Source organism: Brachypodium distachyon, chromosome 3 (assembly GCF_000005505.3).
Source record: "Brachypodium distachyon strain Bd21 chromosome 3, Brachypodium_distachyon_v3.0, whole genome shotgun sequence".
Lineage (NCBI taxonomy): Eukaryota > Viridiplantae > Streptophyta > Magnoliopsida > Poales > Poaceae > Brachypodium > Brachypodium distachyon.
The window spans coordinates 12,910,230-12,931,541 of NC_016133.3; the positions used below are offsets into that span (position 1 = coordinate 12,910,230).

At 47.5% G+C, this 21,312-nt stretch overlaps 2 protein-coding genes across 4 annotated transcripts; one reads left to right on the top strand and one right to left on the bottom strand.

Annotated features, from left to right (window-relative positions):
- The first annotated feature begins 2,269 nt into the window (after nucleotides 1–2,269).
- Nucleotides 2,270–5,756, top strand: LOC100828003 (tryptophan synthase beta chain 1). The gene is made up of 5 exons (XM_003573303.3): nucleotides 2,270–2,709; nucleotides 3,416–3,772; nucleotides 3,922–4,364; nucleotides 4,445–4,539; nucleotides 5,338–5,756. The coding sequence occupies exons 1-5, from the start codon at nucleotides 2,374–2,376 to the stop codon at nucleotides 5,511–5,513; spliced, it is 1,407 nt and encodes a 468-aa protein (XP_003573351.1). The 5' UTR covers nucleotides 2,270–2,373; the 3' UTR covers nucleotides 5,514–5,756.
- Nucleotides 5,757–6,313: 557 nt separating this feature from the next.
- Nucleotides 6,314–11,835, bottom strand: LOC100838099 (homeobox-leucine zipper protein ROC7). Of its 3 annotated transcripts, none has more exons than XM_014901628.2 (7): nucleotides 11,632–11,835; nucleotides 11,249–11,479; nucleotides 9,533–9,882; nucleotides 9,319–9,436; nucleotides 7,705–9,210; nucleotides 7,205–7,617; nucleotides 6,314–7,085 (listed from the first exon to the last, which is right to left on the bottom strand). In XM_014901628.2, the coding sequence occupies exons 2-6, from the start codon at nucleotides 11,375–11,377 to the stop codon at nucleotides 7,225–7,227; spliced, it is 2,496 nt and encodes an 831-aa protein (XP_014757114.1). In that variant the 5' UTR covers nucleotides 11,378–11,479; nucleotides 11,632–11,835; the 3' UTR covers nucleotides 6,314–7,085; nucleotides 7,205–7,224. The 3 variants fall into 3 exon arrangements, with proteins under 3 accessions (XP_014757114.1, XP_010234287.2, XP_014757112.1); XM_010235985.3 differs by having other exon boundaries at nucleotides 11,626–11,835; XM_014901626.2 differs by having other exon boundaries at nucleotides 11,572–11,835.
- Nucleotides 11,836–21,312: the final 9,477 nt, after the last annotated feature.

Consider the following 21,312-nt stretch of genomic DNA (forward strand, 5'->3'; position numbering starts at 1 on the left):
TCGCTTTTATGTACTTTAGCGCAAAGCCAAGGTGGGAATCCCCGCATAGGATATGTTGAAGTTATAAATTGATTACGACACGTAGAAATTATTAGTACTACTGTCTCCATTCCATAATTTTTACCGATATCTTACATGTATTTAGACACCTTTTAGAAATAGATACATCCATTTTTTGGCAAATTTGAGACAAGAATTATGAAACGGAGGAAGTAATTCATTAAGACGCCATGAAATCTCGAAAGTTCGGACTTGAAACGTGAAACCGCCTCCTGCAGGTGGGGTGATTTGTCCACCGTGTTTTTCGTGCTGATCGAAATTAGCATGCTTTGGTCAGCACTTAATTTTGGAAGCACGCAATTATTAATTCCTATGCATACATATTACCTATTGTAAGCACGAAGCGCAAAGATTGATGATTGATTGATCCGTATGTATTTCCGCGATAAGTATTTAGGAGCGGAGGAAGTATATATCAAGTGCGTATATACGAGAAAGGAAACATGACGCGCCGACGGATCGGTCTATCGATCGAGATCTAGCCGTACGTACGTCCGACAAGGCCCTGTTTGCTCGTTTATCCGGTGCTTGAAGCTTGAAATCCCTCGCCGGAATCTCCGATATTTTCGCTTGAAGTATGCGATTTCCAACACGCACTCAACTTGAACCTGCTCAATCAATCTTAATACGCATATAATGCATGCAATGATGGTTACTACCTCAATTGAGCAGGTTCAAGTTCCATCAAAATCTTAATACGTACTCCCTCCGGTATACCGGAACGGAGGGAGTACTGAGATACTATCAATTGTACTTGTTCCATTTTTCTGATTTATGCTTTGACCCTCCGAGTAACCGGCAGATATGCTACTGGTACGAGCTTGGTACAATAAAATTTACGGCACGTTGTCCCTTTCGGCTTTCCCCATCAACTTACCTTGGCCGCCTTTGATTTGATTGACAAATCAATCCATCTGTATGCATACACACGTCAACATCCCTCCACTCTAATTTCCATGCTGACGTATTTGTCGAATATCTAGACGTTTTTTAAATATAGATATATTCATATTTAGACAAATTTGAGACAAATAATATGGATCGGAAGCAGCAATAGACAAAAATGCACGCACATGCGACACGTACAAAATCCGTGCGGACATCGTCTTGTCTCCAAGTATTGTGAGAAACCGATCAATCAAGAACGACACGAAACGAATTTTCTTTCTTCTATCCGTGCCCATTTCGTAAAAAAGAAGAAGAAAAAAGACACCACAAGATCTCGAAAGTTCTAACTTGCATGGATACACGCTATGCCAATGAAACGTGAAAGCGCGCGCCTCCTTGGTGTGGTGATTTTTTGTCAGGATCTGAATGATTTCCATATATGCTCGAAATTTGGTCACCGCGTAACTTATTATTCGCTAGAGGTTGTAAGTATATATGGCGTATCTTAATTAGTCACCATATAGTTTTAGACACATGTAGATTACTGCTAGAGATAAGACTAGCATCGAGATAACCCCATCATTGCCAGTGATAAGACCACGAGGAGCTAAAAGAAAACGTGCACCCATCATTCTTTTTAAATCTCTCTTCCTTAGGTTGATTACCATCAAATTTCATAGCCATTAATTATTACTATATGCATCGTACCAGTGATCAGATCAGCACGAATCGCAAAGATCGGTTGATATATTTTTGGCTAGCCGTACGTACGTCCAACGACAAGGCCGGCCCTGTTTGCTCGTTTATCCGATGCTTAATAACAAAATCCTCCATGAACCATGAGATCTGATGATCTGATATTTTTGCACTTCATCCAAGGTTCCAACATTGGCAACATACACTGAACTTGAACCTGATCGTCGTGATAAATCATCGAAATTAATGCACAGTGTCAGAACAGCGCGAGCAGCTGCGGCGAACAGAATTTTGAACGGAATTCGAGCACGTGCGGCCCATGCGGGGGTGCCAAGTCAGAGGACGCTTCTGGGGTTTCGGTCGATCTGGCCGATCGGACGGCCGAGCGGCGGAGGACTTGCCACGTAAGACGCGCCGACGTGGACCCCTTCCCAAACACAGAGAGAATGGGGAACGGGATTGCTTACCCACCAACAGGATCCGGTGGGCCCTACACCCCGACGCCGGCAGAGGCCATCCACTTCCCAAAGTCCCAGTCGCGACGCCGGGCCCACCTGCCAGCCTCCGTCGGACCCACCAACCCCGCTCTCCGCGACCGGTTTATATACCCGCCTCTCGCACCCTCGGCTTAGCCAGAGCAAACCCATTCTCCATTCTGTTTTTCTTCCTCCTTTGTTTAATCCACCCACCAACGCTCCGATTACTTGCTTTAATCCTCCTGTTACTACCATGGCGGCTTCGGCTATCAGGAACCCTAGCCCCGCCTCCGCAGCCGCCGTTGCCGCGTCGAGGTCGGCGGTGTCCACCTCGCGCTCGATCCTGCGGGTTCCGGCGGCATCGAGGAGGAGCCTGGTGGTGGCGGCGGGAATGCGGCCGGCGAAGGCGGTGGCGGCCGAGGCGCCGACGCCCGTGGCGGAGCGGGTGAACGGGGCGGAGGTGGCCAGGCCCGACGCGATGGGGAGGTTCGGCAAGTTCGGGGGGAAATACGTGCCCGAGACGCTCATGCACGCGCTCACCGAGCTCGAGGCCGCCTTCCACGCCCTCGCCGACGACCAGGACTTCCAGGTATACACACACACGCCCCCGCCCCGGGATCCCGATAGCCCTTGATTGATTCATCGATTGATTGATTGATTTCTGGACCGAGAGTCCTGATAATCCCGGTAGCGTTTTGCTGGCACCTTTTCCGTAGGAGATTCAGCACTGCAGGGGATGTTGATTTGTGGGAGAGGATTACTTTATCTTATTATCCTGTGCCCTGTCGATTTTAGGGAGGGGGTTCTCCGGGTCGTAGAGTTTGATTTGATTTGATTCGTCTCTGGTCAGGAGTAGTATACTGTTGACATAATTTGTTCGAGTTATTTTGTTTTTGCCATGATTAGTTTGTAGGTGGTGGGGAGCGGTCCACATCTAATTCGCATAAGGTTTGTCCTTTGGAATTGGGAAACTGGTGTTCCACTGTATATCTGATTTGCCAACATGATTGGGATTTTGTTGTAGTCCCTGTCCAAGAGCTTCGGCCACATACTGTGGATTGTGGAAATGGTTGTGTCGCTCTGGATTCGTTATCTCAGTTGGGGGACCAATCAGAGTGGAACTGCATTCATGGGGCTGTAGATACTACAAACTTTCTGTGTATGGTGTCCAAATCAGAGCATATTATTGCCCTGGAATCATGATAAATAAATGATAGCCATGTTGGTTAGGGGGATTATGTGACAAATATGCAGGTAATTGTATTCTGACGCCTCATTCTTGCTGTTGTTTGCAGACCGAACTTGATGGTATCCTCAAGGATTACGTCGGCCGCGAGAGCCCTCTGTACTTTGCTGAGCGCCTGACGGAGCACTACAAGCGTGCTGATGGCACTGGCCCGCTGATTTACCTCAAGAGGGAGGACCTTAACCACACCGGTGCCCACAAGATCAACAATGCTGTGGCTCAAGCTCTGCTTGCCAAGCGGCTCGGGAAGCAGCGTATCATCGCTGAGACTGGGGCTGGCCAGCATGGAGTTGCCACTGCCACGGTGTGTGCTCGCTTTGGGCTGCAGTGTGTCATCTACATGGGTGCGCAAGATATGGAGAGGCAGGCGCTTAACGTTTTCAGGATGAGGCTTCTTGGAGCTGAGGTATGGGCGAAACTTGTGTATCTTATGCTTTATCTCTTTGTAGATTAGGTATTATCTGCAAGGGCTATTAATTATTACTAGAAGAATTCTTGACAAATTATGTTCACTTGTTTCTCATCATGTGTCTGTGGTTCCTTTTGCTTACACAGGTAAGGGCAGTACATGCTGGGACTGCTACTCTGAAGGATGCTACCTCGGAGGCCATCCGTGATTGGGTCACTAACGTAGAGACCACACACTACATCTTGGGCTCAGTTGCTGGACCGCACCCATACCCGATGATGGTGAGGGAGTTCCACAAGGTGATTGGCAAGGAGACCCGTAGACAGGCAATGGACAAGTGGGGCGGCAAGCCTGATGTGTTGGTTGCTTGCGTTGGTGGTGGATCAAATGCCATGGGGCTCTTCCATGAGTTTGTTGATGACCAAGACGTGAGACTGATTGGAGTGGAGGCTGCTGGTCATGGTGTAGACACTGACAAACATGCTGCAACTTTGACAAAGGGCGAGGTCGGAGTTCTCCATGGATCTCTGAGTTATGTATTGCAGGATGCCGATGGACAAGTCATTGAACCCCACTCTATCAGCGCTGGGTAAGTATTCTGATGTTTGCGCTGCAAGATTTTATTTTCTTACAGCAAGTGGGCTAATTATCCATGGTTATGTGTGATAGGTTGGATTACCCTGGTGTTGGACCTGAGCACAGTTTCTTGAGGGATATTGGACGTGCTGAATACGACAGTGTGACAGACCAGGAGGCATTGGACGGTATGTTTCTCTACCATTTCCTTATTTTTCTTGTCATACTTGATCAGTTGCCTGCATACTGTTTGCATTGATTTTCATCTAATTGACTTCTGATCCATATAGTAAATGCTGATAGTATCACAAGTTCTGAATCGTGTTTTGAATGTTTTGAGTTATCTTGATTTGAGTGAAACGAAACCATGGTTTAGGCACTATAATTGCTCCAGATTACATGTGAATTTTTTGATGATACACTATTAATGAAAGCTGAAATTCTTGAGATGGCAAGGCATCTGAAAGTGACGGTATTACAGATAAATAGTGTGTGGTGTTTTAAAAGCATTCTGAATCTGTAGCTTGTTAAACACATAGTCAATGTTCAAATTTTGCATACTCAAACACACAATTAACAAAATCCCAATCTGCAAATGACTGAATTACAGAAAAATAGCATGTGGCACCTTTTTAGCATGTAAATCTTAACTGACCCATGTTATGTTGCAATCTTGAATACTGAGACACATAATTGAACATAATATCAAGTACCTGCAAGTGACTGAATGATAGAAAATAAGTTGTGTTTATCAATTTGCTGAGTTGGTAGCTTCCATGTCCTCACTGACACAATGTTAAGCAATAGGCTTGAATATTACAACACTTTGGAGTGTGCTGCTTGTTAGGACTCGCAACCTAACTTGCCTAGGACCTGCTCGAGTGTTTCCTGATCGATTAAAAATCATTCAATATCATAACAGTCTCCCCTGTCCTGTATGTTATATTCAGCATCTAACTCCTTGCCATGCTGATCTCCACATGCAGCTTTCAAGCGCACCTCTCGGCTGGAGGGCATCATCCCTGCCCTGGAGACGTCCCATGCGCTCGCCTACCTCGAGAAGCTCTGCCCGACGCTCCCTGATGGGGTGAGGGTGGTGCTGAACTGCAGTGGAAGAGGAGACAAGGATGTCCACACAGCCAGCAAGTACCTCGATGTCTAAAAACTCCAGCCAGAGAGGCTAAACAATGGGTAGCTTTTCCATTAGCAGTTTTGAAAGCCAAGAATGAGAAAAACAATTGCTTAGTGTTCTTTGGGTATATGAGTCACAAATAATACCTGGAAGTGTGGTCAGTTGCTATAGCTAAATTAGCTTGTCTTGTTCTCTTGTATCTGAATAAAATTGTTGTCTGTTGAAGTTTATAAATAAAGGCTCGTCATGTGCTGTGCATTATTTACTCTGAAAGAGGTGTTAATCTCCTCTGCTCTGAAATCTGAAATACTCTAAACTTGCCTGAGCATTTTGAATGTTTACGTTTCATCATTGAAATTTGAAAGCTTGATTTGCTCCGGTTGGAAATTCCTTCCGAAAGCTCGAGCTGCTCTTTGAAAATCATGATTTTTCCTCTTTTCTGATAACCCTGATGTGGAGTTACCTGCTTCTTTGTGTTTGGAGTTCCTATTGTCCATATTACAACATCATCCTTAAACGAGATAAATCGACTCTGGATATTTAGAAAAAGTTTGAGAAATCTTCTTGTGTCATTTGAGATTACTCCCTCTGATCCTAAATTTTTGACTCAAATTTGCCAAAATATGGATGTATCTATTCTTAAAAAGCGTTTAGATACATGTAATGTTATATCTGTGTTGCCCAACAATTTGACACATACAACTCCAGAAATTAGGAACCCATGAAGTCCCAACAGATCATTCAACCCCTGCAGTTTCTTCACACTTTTGCTCAAGAAATCAGTTAATGAAACCATCGACTCAGGACATATCAAAATCAAGGATACATCATCAACAAAAGAAAAACAAAACCATCAACTCAGCAAGATGGAATCAACCGGATGGATGAAGTACCAAGTTCAAGATGAAACAGTTCCAAACACAATACACGAACAAACTTGTGCAAGTCTAGTTCAAAGAGAATCTAGCACATAACAGAACAACATGGCGACAACAGATGGGGATTTAACCAAGCTGAAAGTCTAGCTGATTGTACATTCGATCATCCTAGAAAGAGAGGGATTGGCAGACCAGAGAGACAGAAAACTAAAGAGAAGTCAATACCCGAACCAACCGCCCTTGCAAAGTGTTGCTTGCTTGCTTCTGAAATGTGATCTGATGTGGATATGGAGACTGATCAGCATGGAAAGTGAAGTGATTCAATCTAATTAAGATGGAGAAGGTGTTCCTAGTCTAGTCTAATCTGAAGCAAACTGGAACAGATGCTAATTAATCAATCAAGCAACACAACTCAGAGCCTGTGCCATATCACTGCAGACCAACTCTCTGCAGCCATGATCACAGGACCTAGGTTGTGTTCCTCTCTTCTTGATCTTCCTGTTGTGTTTGCTCGGAATGTGAGATCAGGGAAATCGAGTGGATGGATGACGAATGATTAAACAGAAGCTGATGGATGGATGCAATGGAAATGGAAATGCAGATGCAAGCAACACTTGGCAAGGAGAAAGGTCTGCGGTGCGTTCTTGACTCCCCACGTTTTTTGCTATGATAAACCTCCGGATCCGCTCTTGATCCCCCTCCTGATCTTGATCGATCGATCTCCCTGGATCAATGCATCCAAATTAAACCATAATCAGACCAGCATTCTTGATCATTCCAGAAAAATGACTCCATGGATTGATCAATGCATCGATTGGATTCCATGTCATTTAATTTACTTACCGTTGCGAATGGCGGGCGGTTCAGCGGTGGTGGTGGTCGGAGGCGGAGACGACGACGGCGTTCTTGATGCGGTCGACGGTGCATGCGATGAGCGAGTTGACGGTGGCGACGGAGCCGAGGGAGAGCTTGGCGGTGGGCACGGAGTCGACGAGGATCTGGAACGCCACCGTCAGCAGCGACCCTCCTCCTCCTCCGACGCATCCGCCATTGCCGCCGGAGTCCGGCGGCGTTCCGTCAGGCAGGATGGCGAATCCCGACGGCAGAAGCGCCACGTAGTCCGGGTCGCCGCCGTTGAGCACCACGTTCATGGCCACCACGTCCACCGGCGCGTACACCACGTACGACCACCCTCCCTCCTCGTCCGTGCTGCTCTCCTGCAGGATCAGCATGTTGCTCTGGTTCGCATTCGCATTCTGCAAACCCCAAACCAAGAATTAGTAATGGAGATACCGAAGCTTAGTAGTAATGGAGAAGAAGAAGAAGAAGTTGTATTAGTATACGTTGACGCGGAGGAGGGAGACGGCGTTGCCATGGTTCTGGCCATTGGCGATGTGAGCCATCTCATGGACGACGCCGCCATTGGAGAGAATATCCCACTCGCTCCTGGTGGAATCATCTCTAAGGAAGGCGAACACCTCGGCGGGGCTGACGGGTAGCCAGAAGCTTGTGGCGGCGTTGAGGATGATCCCGGGTGGGCGGCCGGGGTCGTCGACGCTCTTCCTCGTCATCACCCGCACGTCGGCCTCGCCGGAGCCGGAGAGCGTGGTCCACTGGTGGGTCGCCGACGCCGCCACCCCGCCGCAGAAGCTCGCCGTCATCCGCTCCGCCAGCCGAAGCATGCTCCGCCGCCCCTCCGCCGACGTCACCACCGAGTCCGCGCTCGACGGGTGCACGCTCATGGCGGCGCTCGCGAGCCGCTCGCATTGGCGTTTGAGTGTCGAGACCCAGCGGCGGGCGCCGAAGGCGGTGCCCGAGGCGACGAGGGGCTTGTAGAGCTCGTGGACCATGGAGTCGGCGGCGGAGGCTGCGGCGGGGAGCTCGGTGTGCTCGATCCATGTCACCTTGGAGTACCCGTTGGGCATCTCCTGGATCACGCACCCCGAAGCTCTTCGCCGGATGTTTGAGTTCCTGCCGGAGTTGTCGAGGGAGACGTCGACGACGGCCCAGGTTCCGGCTCCGCCGGCGCCGTGGGGGTGGTGCTTGCAGTAGCGGAGGAAGAGGGGGAGCTCGCGGGTGGGGACGAGCGGGGACGGCACCTGGAGCTCGGCGGACATGAGCTGGAGCGCGCCGTCGAGGTTGCCGGCGACGCCCGTGGAGAGAACCTCGAGCGTGGCGGCGCGGGAGACGATGCTGGAGAAGACGGAGGACCACTGGTGGACGTCCATGAGGATGGAGACGAGGGTTGCTTGGTCCATGATCACCACCCCCGTCTCCCTCGACGCCTCCGACCGCGGAGGATGGTTCTCCGCCGGCGCCGGAGAAGAAGAAGACGAAGAGTGCTTGCCGGGGAACAAGCGGGAGTATTCTTCCTCGACGAGGGTCTCCCCGCCGACGGAGAGGGACGAAGAAGGGACCCAGAGGGGCTCCCCGAGCCGCGCCATCCGGATTAGCTCCTCCATGGCCGCCACCGCGAGCTCGATCACCATCGGCTTGTCCAACTCTCCGCCATGGCCGCCGCCGCTGAAGATCATGCTGCCGGTCAGGTGCGAGGACTCCACCGGCGGGGGGTAGGCGGCGGGGGGCAGGGAAGAAGGCTTGATGGCGCTGGCGCCGGCGCCGCCGACGTACTTGGCGGCGATGGCGGAGATCCGGTCGATCTCGTCGCGGAGACGCGCGTTCTCGAGGCGGAGGTGGTGCTCGTCGAAGGACATCTCGCCGATGGCGGCGGGGCCGCCGCAGCTGGGGCAGGAGGCGTTCGCCAGGGCTTCCTTGTACCTCATGTTCTCCGCCCGCAGCTTCTCGTTCTCCGTCCGCAGCGCCGTGTTCTCCTGCCGCTCGTGCTGCGTCTGCAACCACGCCATGGATCAATCAATCAAATCAAACATCTGAAGAAGAAGAAGCTCATTGATTCATTACGGCCATCGCCATTGATGAATTAGGATTTATTTACAAACCTTGATCTGGGTGCGCTTGTTCTGGAACCAGAACTTGACCTGGAGGGGCTCGAGGTTAAGCATGCGGCTCAGCTCCTTGCGCTGCTTGTCGTCCGGGTGAGGGCACTCCTTGAAGAACCTGCAGAATCCACAAAATTTTGCAAATTACAAACGAATTTACATGAATTTTGTCCAAAACAAGATTTGAATGAATTGGCAGGAGGCTGGCTCATACGCTTCGAGCTCTTGGATCTGGTGCTGGGTGTGCCGGTGATACCGCTTCTTCTTCCGGGGACGCTTCCCGTCAGCCGCTGGCTCTTCGTCCTCCTCCTCTTGCTGATCCTCTTCCTCGCCACCGCCGCCATCCAAGTTGTTGCTGCCGCCGGACTTGCTCATCTCCAGCTCGTCGTTGTTGCTGTTTCTGCCACCGATACCATGGGGGCCCCGGGCGTCGCTCTCGCTCGTGGCGGCCTGCTGGTGCTGGTGCTGGGGAAGAAGGTGGCCGTGGTGATCAACCAGGTGATGCTGCAGAATTGCTGGGAGCTGATGGTGTTGCTGGTGCAGCATCCCTCCATCCATCATGTTCTGCATTGTTATTGCAATTTTAGCAGTTTCAGTCTGTCAGTCATACTGATGTACAGTGCAGAAATAGTTAACTAACTGTGTGAGAGCCAAGAAATTAGTACTGATCAAGAGAGGTTAACTGAACAAACACATGCTCTAGAGGTCAGTGCTACAGCTGCATTGGGCTTTCAGGATTCCAGATGAGATGATCTTGATCGATCTTACAGTTTAACTCAAAAGTACATAAATAACCATCTGAAAGTGCAGAATTCAGTTGATCCTACAGTTTAATTCTAAAGTACAAAATAATTGAACTGCACAATTCAGAACCTAATCTTACATTCTTACATTTCAACTCAAAAGTACAGAAATAATTAAGCATAAATGCAGAATTCAGATGATCCTTATTTAATTTAAAAGTACAAAACAATTGAACTGCACAATTCAGATCGATGATCTTAAATTTCAACTGAAAAGTACAGAAACAATTAACCGTAAGTGCAGAATTCAGATGATCTCACACAGTTTTGCACTTACTGAACTGTAAAATGAGTACATGCATAAGAGGCCCGGAGGGAATTGCTCGAGTTTAAATACTCGAAGTACACAAAACATACGAGAGTTCGAAATGGGAGGATCAAAATCAGGATAGCTAGAAGCAAACAATAAATTGCACATGTAGTAGTAGTAGTAGTAGTACCCAGGACAGCACTGGGTACTGACGAGGAAACACTGTTTGGAAAAATTTGGCAGTAAGTACACACATTTTGGGGAGCAATAAATATTACTTGAGAATTATAGGTTGGGAAAAGGAGACACAAGACAGCACAACACAAACCAGCTGCTTGAGAAATAAAGGCAGGAAAACTTAATGCTGTCTATGCATCTATCCAAATGCAGGCACCAACCATATGTATGTTGTGTGTGTGCTTTGATTTCATTTCTCAGGGTCGGATATGAAAGCAACAGGATTAAATCCCGTGAGATGGACGTGCTATGAATGATGAACCCCCCTTTTGGTATTTAACTCCTAGCTAGCCTTCGATCGAGCTACTTCAGTGCATTTTTTGTCGGTCTATGAAAAAGTAAATTAAATACCCGGCCCCTTGATGAACACATACTTGTAGAAAGGTACTCGATCAGGACAGATTTTTGCATCCGTCCTATCCTACGAAAATCATATGCCAAGAAACCTTGGGTTTAGTAAGACTAAAAATTAATACTCCTATATTATACTAGAAGTAGAGATCATCACAGGAAAATCAACAAGTATATGCATATGTATATATTCTTCCTAATTAAATCTGTCTGCATGTGTGCTTCACAGCATCCTCGATCGACAAAATGCAAAGGCCGTAAGAAGAAGAAATCAAACTAATTAATTAACCTGGCCGAGGGAGAGCGCGGAGGAAGAGGAGGAGCCGTAGCCGCCGCCGACGCCGTTGCTGCTCCGGCCGCCGCCACCGCCGATCATGTTCCGCCCGCCGCCGCCCGGGACCATCATCCCACCAGGCATGTATTTGGCCCGATCGATCGGTCTTCCCGGCCCGAACGGAACCCTAGCTAGCACCTGGCTGGCTACTCACGCCATGAAAGCAGTACAGTACTCCTCCTCCTCCTGCAAGTCCCAGCAGATTCGATACAAAGCTTAGCCAGCCAACACTCGATCGATTGATTCCCAAAGCTGCAGCAGAAGAGAAACAGATCTACCTCTGCCGCCGCCGCCACGGAAATCATCAAATCAGAAGCCAGTTAAATACTCACCTATACCTCCACGTAAACGCAGCCCCTGCAGCACTGCTCGGCGGCGGCGACGACGGAGGGCCGACCGGCCGGGGGGAGCGAGAAGAAGAAGAAGATCGGGGAAGGAAGAGGGGATCGAAGGCGAGGGACGGAAGGACGGAGACGAAGGGTGGATGGGGAGAAGGTTGGAGGGTGCGGGGGTATTGAATGCTGGGGGGAGTTATTGCGGGGGAAGAGCAGCAGCTAGCTAGCTAGCGGGATCGGTGCGCGAGGGGCATTCATTGCGGCCATGCCATGGCAATGGCAGGGAGTTATTGCCAGCCCAGCCGCTGAGCTTGCACTGCACTACTACACTGCATTGCGCTCTCTCTCTCTCTCCCTCCTAGCTGTGAAAAGAGGATCAACTCCATCGTCGTCGAGATCACCGGAGATGATTACATCTCTTTTTTACCACTCCGGCCGGCCGCAACGACATTGTTTTTGCTTTGCTTTGCTGGTATGTATGGTAAAACAGAGGAAAATTAAAAGGCAAGTTTAATTAGGTCCAGAATATATTGTGCCTGTACATGCAGGTATATATACTGCTCAATGCATTGCAGGGATCGACGGCCGGACTGCAGGTAATCGTGTAGTATATGATCTCGACATTTTTAATTATCAATCGACGAGGCAGTATTTACCATCTAATAAACATAATTAAAACGTAAGCATTGATGCCTAAAAAACGTACACTCCTTCCGACGTACCATACTACACCCCATGCAAGATACATCAAAGATCATGATTGGAGGAAATATATGATTTGTTTCATAGTACTGATGGATAGTCAAAAGCGTTTCTGTTCAGAAATTAATGAAAAAGACGAGTAGCCTGGTTTGATAGTCAAAATGTCGTTTTTCAGAGGAAATTAATGAAAAGAGGCGGAGCGCGGTTCGATAGTCAAATTGCGTTTCTTCTCCTAAGAAATTGATAGAAAGCGCGTGGCCTGGTTTGATTGTCAAAGTTTCATTTCGGTAGTCAAATGTCGCTTCCGTTAAGAAATTAATGAAAATGATGAGTAGCCCGGTTTGATAGTCAAAATGTTGTTTCTGTGAGTAAACTAATAAAAAGAGGAGAAGCGCGGTTCGATAGTCAAATTGCGTTTCTTCTGCTAATGAATCGATAGAAAGCGCTTGGCCCTGTTTGATTGTCAAAGTGTCATTTCGGCAGTCAAATGTCGCGTCCGTTAAGAAATTAATGAAAAAGACGAGTATCCTGGTCTGATAGTCAAAATGTCGTTTCTGTGAGGAAACTAATGAAAAGAGGAGAAGCGCGGTTCGATAGTCAAATTGCGTTTCTTCTGCTAAGAAATCGATAGAAAGCGCATGGCCCGGTTTGATTGTCAAAGTGTCATTTCGGCAGTCAAATGTCGCGTCCGTTAAGAAATTAATGAAAAAGACGAGTATCCTGGTCTGATAGTCAAAATGTTGTTTCTGTGAGGAAACTAATGAAAAGAGGAGAAGCGCAGTTCGATAGTCAAATTGCGTTTCTTCTGCTAAGAAATCGATAGAAAGCGTGTGGCCCGGTTTGATTGTCAAAGTGTCATTTCGGTAGTCAAATGTCGCGTCCATTAAGAAATTAATGGAAAGACGAGTTGCCCGGTTTAATAGTCAAAATGTCGTTTCTGTGATGAAACTAATGAAAAGAGGAAAAGCGCGGTTCGATTGTTAAATTGTCGTTTCTGCTAAGAAATTGATCGAAAGGGCGTACCTTGGTTTGATAGTAGTAAAAGTGTCATTCCATGAACCAAATTGTCGCTTCCATGAAGAAATTAATAAAAAGAGGAGTAGCCCGGTTTGATAGTCAAAATGTCGTTTATGTGAGGAAACTAATGAAACAAGGAGAAGCGCGGTTCGATAGTCAAATTGTCGTTTCTACTAAGAAATTGATCAAAATGGCGTATACCTTGGTTTGATAGTAGTCAAAGTATTGCTCCATCAACCAACTTGTCGCTTCCGTGAAGAAATTAATAGAAAGAGGAGTAGCCCGGTTTGATAGTCAAAATGTCGTTGAAACGAGGAGAAGCGCGGTTCGATAGTCAAATTGTCGTTTCTACTAAGAAATTGATCGAAAGGGCATACCTTGGTTTGATAATAGTCAAAGTGTCGTTCCATCAACCAAATTGTCGCTTCCGTGAAGAAATTAATAGAAAGAGGAGTAGCACGGTTTGATAGTCAAAATGTCGTTTATGTGAGGAAACTAATGAAACGAGGAGAAGCGCGGTTCGATAGTCAAATTGTCGTTTGCTAAGAAATTGATGGAAAGGGCGTAGCTTGGTTCGATAGTAGTCAAAGTGTCGTTCCATCAATCAAATTGTCGCTTCCGTGAAGAAATTAATAGAAAGAGGAGTAGTCCGGTTTGATAGTCAAAATGTCGTTTATGTCAGGTGACTAATGAAACGAGGAGAAGTGCGGTTCCTTTATGTGAGGAGACTAATGCCCTTGAGACATGCAAGTAACTAAGTATATACGTAACTAAATATTAGGGTTTTTCTTTTCTAGGAGTCAACATATATATAACTTGAGTCACCTAGTAGTAATCACCCAGAAAAATGTATTACTCCCAAAAAACCACCGCAAAATGTCTGATAATAGTGAGTAAAAATTATCACATTTAGAATTGATAATACTGGTAGAGATATTTATTAGATCTATATAATGTTAGTTTTGTAATGTCATTATATGCTTTTTTCGAAGAGAAAAATGCATCTCACTTGTTTCTGCATAGTGGATATCCATTTTATAATAAACAGTACAAGAGGTTGATATATGTGTTGACGACGATTAGATTGACACCTGTCTCCGGTGCTTATTCCACAGGACATCTCCAAATTTGACCAAATTAATTAACCGGTAACTGTTGGCCGCGCGAGATATCCATACATATGACTTTTGGACGACCATCCGTTTTTAACTGATGCAAAATTACCAAAGACGTTTATACAGTAGGGGTACACAGGTGCAAATTAACAGAGAGGCGAAGCAGACCTAGCTAGAAGAGCACAGCTAAATCAGTTCACCCGCTGAGCTGAGCATATCGATCGACCTCATTGCTCAGTCTAGAATGCGCAACGATGATGGTAATTAAAATGTTTTGCCTTCTTGATGAAAATTGAGCCAGATTTCCATTTAAAAAACAAAATTGTGCCGAAAAAAGGTTTCGATCCCTCTCCATGGAGATAATTACTTTTTTTTAGTGGACCATGGAGATAATAGCTGGGAGAACAAATGCTCTCTTGGCTGACTCCAGCCGAATTGTGGGCTTTGCCAACTCTGAAGAGAGAGAGAGAGCCACAGCCCACAGGCCGCGCACGGCCCACATGCATCCTATTTCTGGCCGCTGGAGAGAATTTAGCCAACTGAACACATATTTATTTTAGCTTAAAAAAAAGAACACATCTTTATTTCCCTAAAAAAATTAACACATCTTTATCAGAAATGGATAAACACGTCTTTGGGTCCATTGACAATTTGCCATGCATGCAATGACCACTGCAGCGTTCAGTTCGTGTGAGGCCAGTAGGCCACTCGACCTTGCAAATTTACGTCATCAACTCATCATCTCATGTTCGTTATAATGCATGCACATTGGCGTGACATCCACGATCTAACGCCCCAAACCACACGGTGCCACCCCAAGTATATGCCTCCCCTTTCACAGCCACACACATGTCCTCTCCTTCATTTAATATATTTCTTTTAATTATTGCCTTATTAACTAAGAGAGAGAAAAGAGAGAAGGCCAAACATGTGGCTATGAAGGGGATGCAAATACTTGGGTGGCACAGCCACCGCGTTAGACCTAACGCATTGACAAGTGAAAAGGCTTTTATTGTAGAATTTCATCAGGGTGCTCGAATGAGTTTCTTTTTTCAGAGTTACAATGTTGGAAATGAGCGAGGCATGGGTTTGTGGGTTTGCTAGTTACTCCTGGAAGAGCATACGGTGACATATTTAGTAAGAGGGCAGATGATCTTTTTTAGTAAATTTCACATAACCACACATTTCGATGCAGTCTTTCCACGCAGCACTCGTTTTTGCTAATTTGTCCAAAAAGCACAAATTTTCAGTCACACTGTAACAACAAGCCTAAAATAACGTGTTTAGGCAGTAAGACAGTTTTCCTTCTGTCAGGTGACACATCAGACAAATCAAACCTGACCCGATACCCTTTAAGCAGCCATTACTCTACCTGTCAGCGGCAACAAGGCCTTCCTCGGCCCCCGCCTCGCCCGGATCTACCGCACCGGCACGACCGGACCTAGGTGCTCCGTCCACTAGCATCATGTCGAGTCTGTTACGGACGAGCTCGACCTCCAGCACCATCGCTGCTCTTCACCAACACGGAAGGCAGCGCGTGATGGGCGGCAGCACCATTCACGTACTCGGCGGCGACGCTGGACGCGGTGGCCATGGACGGCGGCCTCAAGGCCCACATCCGTGCCGGCTGAGAGAGCACAAGCTGTACCTGCACGTGGAGGAGGGATTCGTCTGCGGCGAGGTGCGCCTGAGTCCTTACAGTAATGGCGGCTTAACGAGCTATCGGGTCGGATTTATCCGACGTGTCACCTGACAGGTGGGTCCGGTATGTAAGGAAAACTGTCAAATTGCCTAAACACGTTATTTTGTGCTTGTTGTTACAGTGTGACTGAAAAAATGTAATTTTCCGGACAAATTAACAAAAGTGGGTGTTGTGTGAGAAAATTGTCATGAAATGTGTGGTTTTGTGCAAGTTACTATAATTTTTCTTTTTTTATGCTCCATTCAGATATGCTACACGAAGACATACCTAAACAATTAAGTAAAATATACAAAGCAATGACTTAAGTACGATGACATGCAGATGACAGATCATCTCGTAAAACTTTTCCCTTTTATTCCCAGTGAGAGAATTGAGTAAATTATAAAACTACTCGAGTGATTTCGTCTCTTTCTGCCACTGGGCTACATGATCTGTATAATCTCGAGGATCAAGAGCATGGTATCAAACTATCAATATGATATATTAGAACTACTCGAGTACGGTTCAGAAAACACCACATATAAATGTATCACCGTGATAACACACAACAACTCGTATGATCATTATAACGTGAGTAAATTTCACAGAACCACATGTTTTGATGCTTCTTTCTCACCGAGCCACCATTTTTGCTAATTTGTTCGCATAACCACATGCTCTGCGTCAAATTGTCTCACCTCGTCCAAAATGAACGCTTACGCGATTTTGACAGTTTTACTTACAAGTGGGTCCTGCCTATCAGGCGCCACGTCTTTTTTATTGGTCCGCTTGCCTTTTTCTTTATTTTCCCCATCCCCTTGTCTTCTTCTACAAACGGTAGCAAGTTAACAATTGTTCGCTCTAGGTTCTACACACTATGAAAACATCCTGTTTGTATATATCCCAATTTTTCTGTAGTTACACACGATGCAAACAATTTTTATACACACAAGTGTGTGTGCAATTTTTAGTTAATAGATGTGTAACTCCCTAGTTTGTTGGCTCTCCCTAGTTACTCATTTGGCTCTCCCTAGTTACTCATTTAGAATTTTTACTCTTTTAATTGTGTCTTTTAACTTTTTGTACATATCCCCGTTTTATTGATTTTAATCAATAATCTGTAGCCATAATTTTTAGCATTTTGATCCTACTATCCCTAGGTACTCATATACTACTGTTCGACGAGATTTTGTACTGAAATTCGGTGCAAAATTGAATCAACACGAACAAAAAGAGTGCATGTCACATGCTTAAATAATCTTCGTGGAGCTTGACTAATATCTACGATCAAGCCCAAAATGACCTGTTAACACCTGCCAGCTTAATTGGGCTAATTAATCTTTATGGCCAATTGGCATTTTATTTTTATTTATTTATTTATTTGATAAAGCCCATCTCACATGTATGTACCAAAGTTGTTTTTCGGGGGGAACGGGCAGGAGCACTGCCTTTTCATTAAGAAGAAAGCAACAAGTATTTACAAAGATGTGGTGTTTTTACTATACCGGGGGAACACACAAAACATCCGTACACCAAGCACCTAGTCCGGCTCTAAGACAAGGCCAACGGCATTGAGGCCGAAGGCAACGCTACGCTGGATGATGTCCTCGAAAATCCTGTGGGCAACCTCGACGTAGGTGAGACGAGAGAGGTTGAAGATGCGGCGGTTGCGTTCCTTCCAGACGTTCCACCAGACATAGATGAGGTGACCACTTGTTCTTCTCCTAGTAGTTTTGTCAGTATGGGGAAGGGAGGCATCCCACCACTCGTTAATGGAGTCAAAAGATTCAGCCGGAGCGTGACCACACCCGTCCAGTGACACACAAGTCGCCGAACCTCCCTAGTGAATGGACAATCCTTGCAAAGATGAGTGGCAGTCTCCTGGCCCCCTAAATAGAGCTGACATGTGGGATCGTGAGGCCAACCGTGGATGGCGAGCCTATCAGCGGTGAGAATGCGGTTGTTGTGCAGGAGGAGCCAGGAGAAAACTCTGCATTTTGGCTCCGCGTGTGCCTCCCAGACTTTGGAGGGTAAAAAGCGCAGGTGGGAGCCAACGAACTGGGCCAGGTATGCAGAGTGACAGGAGTAGGCTCGTCCGGAGTCCAAACCCAGGTGATGGAGTCCGGACGCTGGGGGTCCAGGACGATGGAGTTGACAATGTTGGCAAGATCGACGAATTCATGCAGCTGTGCGAGGGAGGAGAGCCGGCCGATCGCTCTGATCCAGTTTCCGTCCGTCATCTCTTTGCACCATGATCTGTTCTTATAGGACGCAATCTTGAAAAGCTTAGGAGCCCGGCAGCAGAAGGCTTCAGCCCCAGACCAGTTGTCGAGCCAGAACTGAGTTGTGTTGCCGTCCCCCACCGTGATCCTGGTGGAAGCACGAAACAACGCCATATCCGCACTATCGTAGAGTAGACAAGAACCAACCCAAGGCCTGTCAGGCTCGATCCATTTGAGCCAAGGTCATCGAAGTCTGAGGGTCCTCCCGAAGCGTTCGATGTCAGCGATACCGAGACCGCCCAGGGCCTTTGATCTGCACACCGTTTTCCAGTTGAGCAGCGCATGACCGCCCCCAGCAGTCTCACTATCGTCACCCTTCCAGATGAAACCCCTGGAGATTTTGTCGAGCTTTGCACGGACCCATTTTGGTATGTTGATGACCGAGAGGTGGTAGGTCGCCGTAGAAGTGAGGACCGCCTTGGCGAGCATCACACGCCCAGCCTGAGAGAGGTTCCTACCCTTCCAACTCTTGAGGCGGCCCCCAACCTTATCAATGAGGGGCTGGAAGTCGACCTTCCGCAGCCTACGAAAGTGAAGGGGCAATCCTAGATATTTGCTAGGGAAGGAGGCGATCTTAGCCGGAAAGCCCGCGAGGATGTTCATCAGATTGATCTCCTCGCAACGGATTGGGAAAGCTTCAGACTTGAAGACATTCGTGATGAGACCACTAGCCTCCCCAAAGAGATGGAGGATGGCCGAGATGGAGTCGATCTCCCCCTTGATCGGATTGGCGAAAATGCCAGCATCATCAGCATAAAGGGAGATCCTACAACGGACCGAGCGGGCACCCACAGGTTGCAGAAGGCCGCACTCCTCGGCCTGGCGTAGGATGACCTCGAGAGGATCAATGGCCAAGATGAAGAGCATGGGGGAGTGAGGATCTCCCTGGCGCAAGCCGTGTCGATGGAGGAAGGGAGACCCCGAGCACCCTTTGAGGAGAACACGTGAAGACGTCGTGACGAGGGAGAGACAGATCCAGTCCCGCCACGGGGCCCGAATCCGAGATGTTGGAGCACCTCAAGGAGGTACGTCCACTCGACCGAATCAAATGCCTTGGAGATGTCCAACTTAAGGAAGAGGCTAGGCGTGCGAGCACGGTGAAGGGCCTTAATGGAGTTCTGGACGAAGAGGAAATTGTCGTGGATACATCATGTTTTGATGAAGGCACTTTGACAGGTGGACACGAGGGTTCCCAGTTCTGGAGCCAGCCTTAAAGCCAGAAGCTTGGAGAAAATCTTGGACATACTATGAATGAGACTGATAGGGCGGTAGTCAGCAACACGAATCGCGTCCGGTTTCTTGGCCAGCAAGACAATGTTAGCGGAGTTGATAAGGTGCATGTTGTCCCCCCTCAGATTAGCCATCCTTTGGATGGCAGCGACAACATCACTCTTGATGGTCTCCTAGCAGGATTTGAAGAAGGCGCCAATGAAGCCATCGGGGCCTAGGGCCTTGACGGAGGGGATAGAGAACACGGCCGCCTTAATCTCGGACTCCGTGAAGTCAGCATCAAGGGAGGATAAATCACTGGTCTGGTAACCAAGAGCAGCCCATTCCAGAGACCTCGTTCCCGCAGAGGCCACTCCAAGATGTTCGCGGAAGTGCTCAAGAAGTTCTTTCTCTTTATCAGCTTGAGTGATAGCCAAGCCCACCGGGGTTTGCAGCTGCTGGATGAAGTTCCTCCTCCGCCTGTCATTGACCCGGATATGGAACAGCTTGGTGTTCGCATCGGCAGTTTTTATCCACGTTAGCCGAGAGCGTTGATGCATCTTGATTTTCTGGACAGAGAGGTGGCCCAAATCGCAACTCTTGAGATGGCGACGCAGACCCCTCTCCTCCAAACAGAGCAAGCGATCCTCCTCGGCAAGGTCCAGGCGCCACATGACCTCTTTGATGATCACCAGTTGACAGTCGAGGGTCCCAAATTTCTCCTTCTGCCATTTTTTGAGGGCCTTAGCCACGCGGCTGAGCATGATGTGGATTCTTCGGAGGGCATCCGTAGCGAGGATAGGCTTGTTCCAAGCTTGGGCAACCGTCTCCTTGAAACCTAGCGCGTGAAGCCAGAATTCCTCGAATTTGAAGGAGGGCTTGCGATTGCTGGGTGGCGCCCCTTGCAGGAAGAGCGGGGCGTGGTCGGAGCACGGCGTGGGAACCGCCATGAGGAGGGCCTTCAGGAACATCATGTCCCAATCGTCGGAGGGTATGTACCAAAGTTACGTATGCATGGCCCTGTTTGGTCTACTAATCAACTATCAGGGGTAAATCGATTAAGCTGAAGCTGCCTTTTGGTTCCACCAACCCTGCGGAGATCTGTAAGTCATCTGATTCTGAAGCCAGACGTTTTTGTTCCAGGTGAGCAGTTTGTACCTTTTTTCAGATTTATTAGCTTTAGTTATGAGGAAATTTCACATCGCGCACTTAGTTAAGGAACTCCCGTGTTCCGACCAGCCCGAACCGGCCTAAAAAACCGACCGGTTAAGCCACTCTAAGTAACAGAGACCGACAGGTGGGGTCCTGAGTAAGTTCCCGTGTTAGCGCCGTTGACAGCCTGATTATGGGTTCTGTGATACACTTTTGCCCAATTATCGGGTTTAAGTGAAAAAAAAACAAAAGGTGTAGTTCTGTGATACGGTTCGTCCTAAACTAGGAGTTCTGTGATATTTACTTTTTGTTTTCAGTCGCTTTTCTGTGAAGCCCAAGAAGCCCACAATGCATACATCAATCATGAGGAACAGGAAAAAAAAACAGAAATAGAAGGGTAGCCACACGATTCAAATCGGATGGTTGAGGGAGAAGTGACTGAAATTTGTATGTATTTCAATTAACTATGCAGAAGAGAGTCCCTTCAACCGGCTATATTTTTAGGCTGATATACACTTTAAATGGA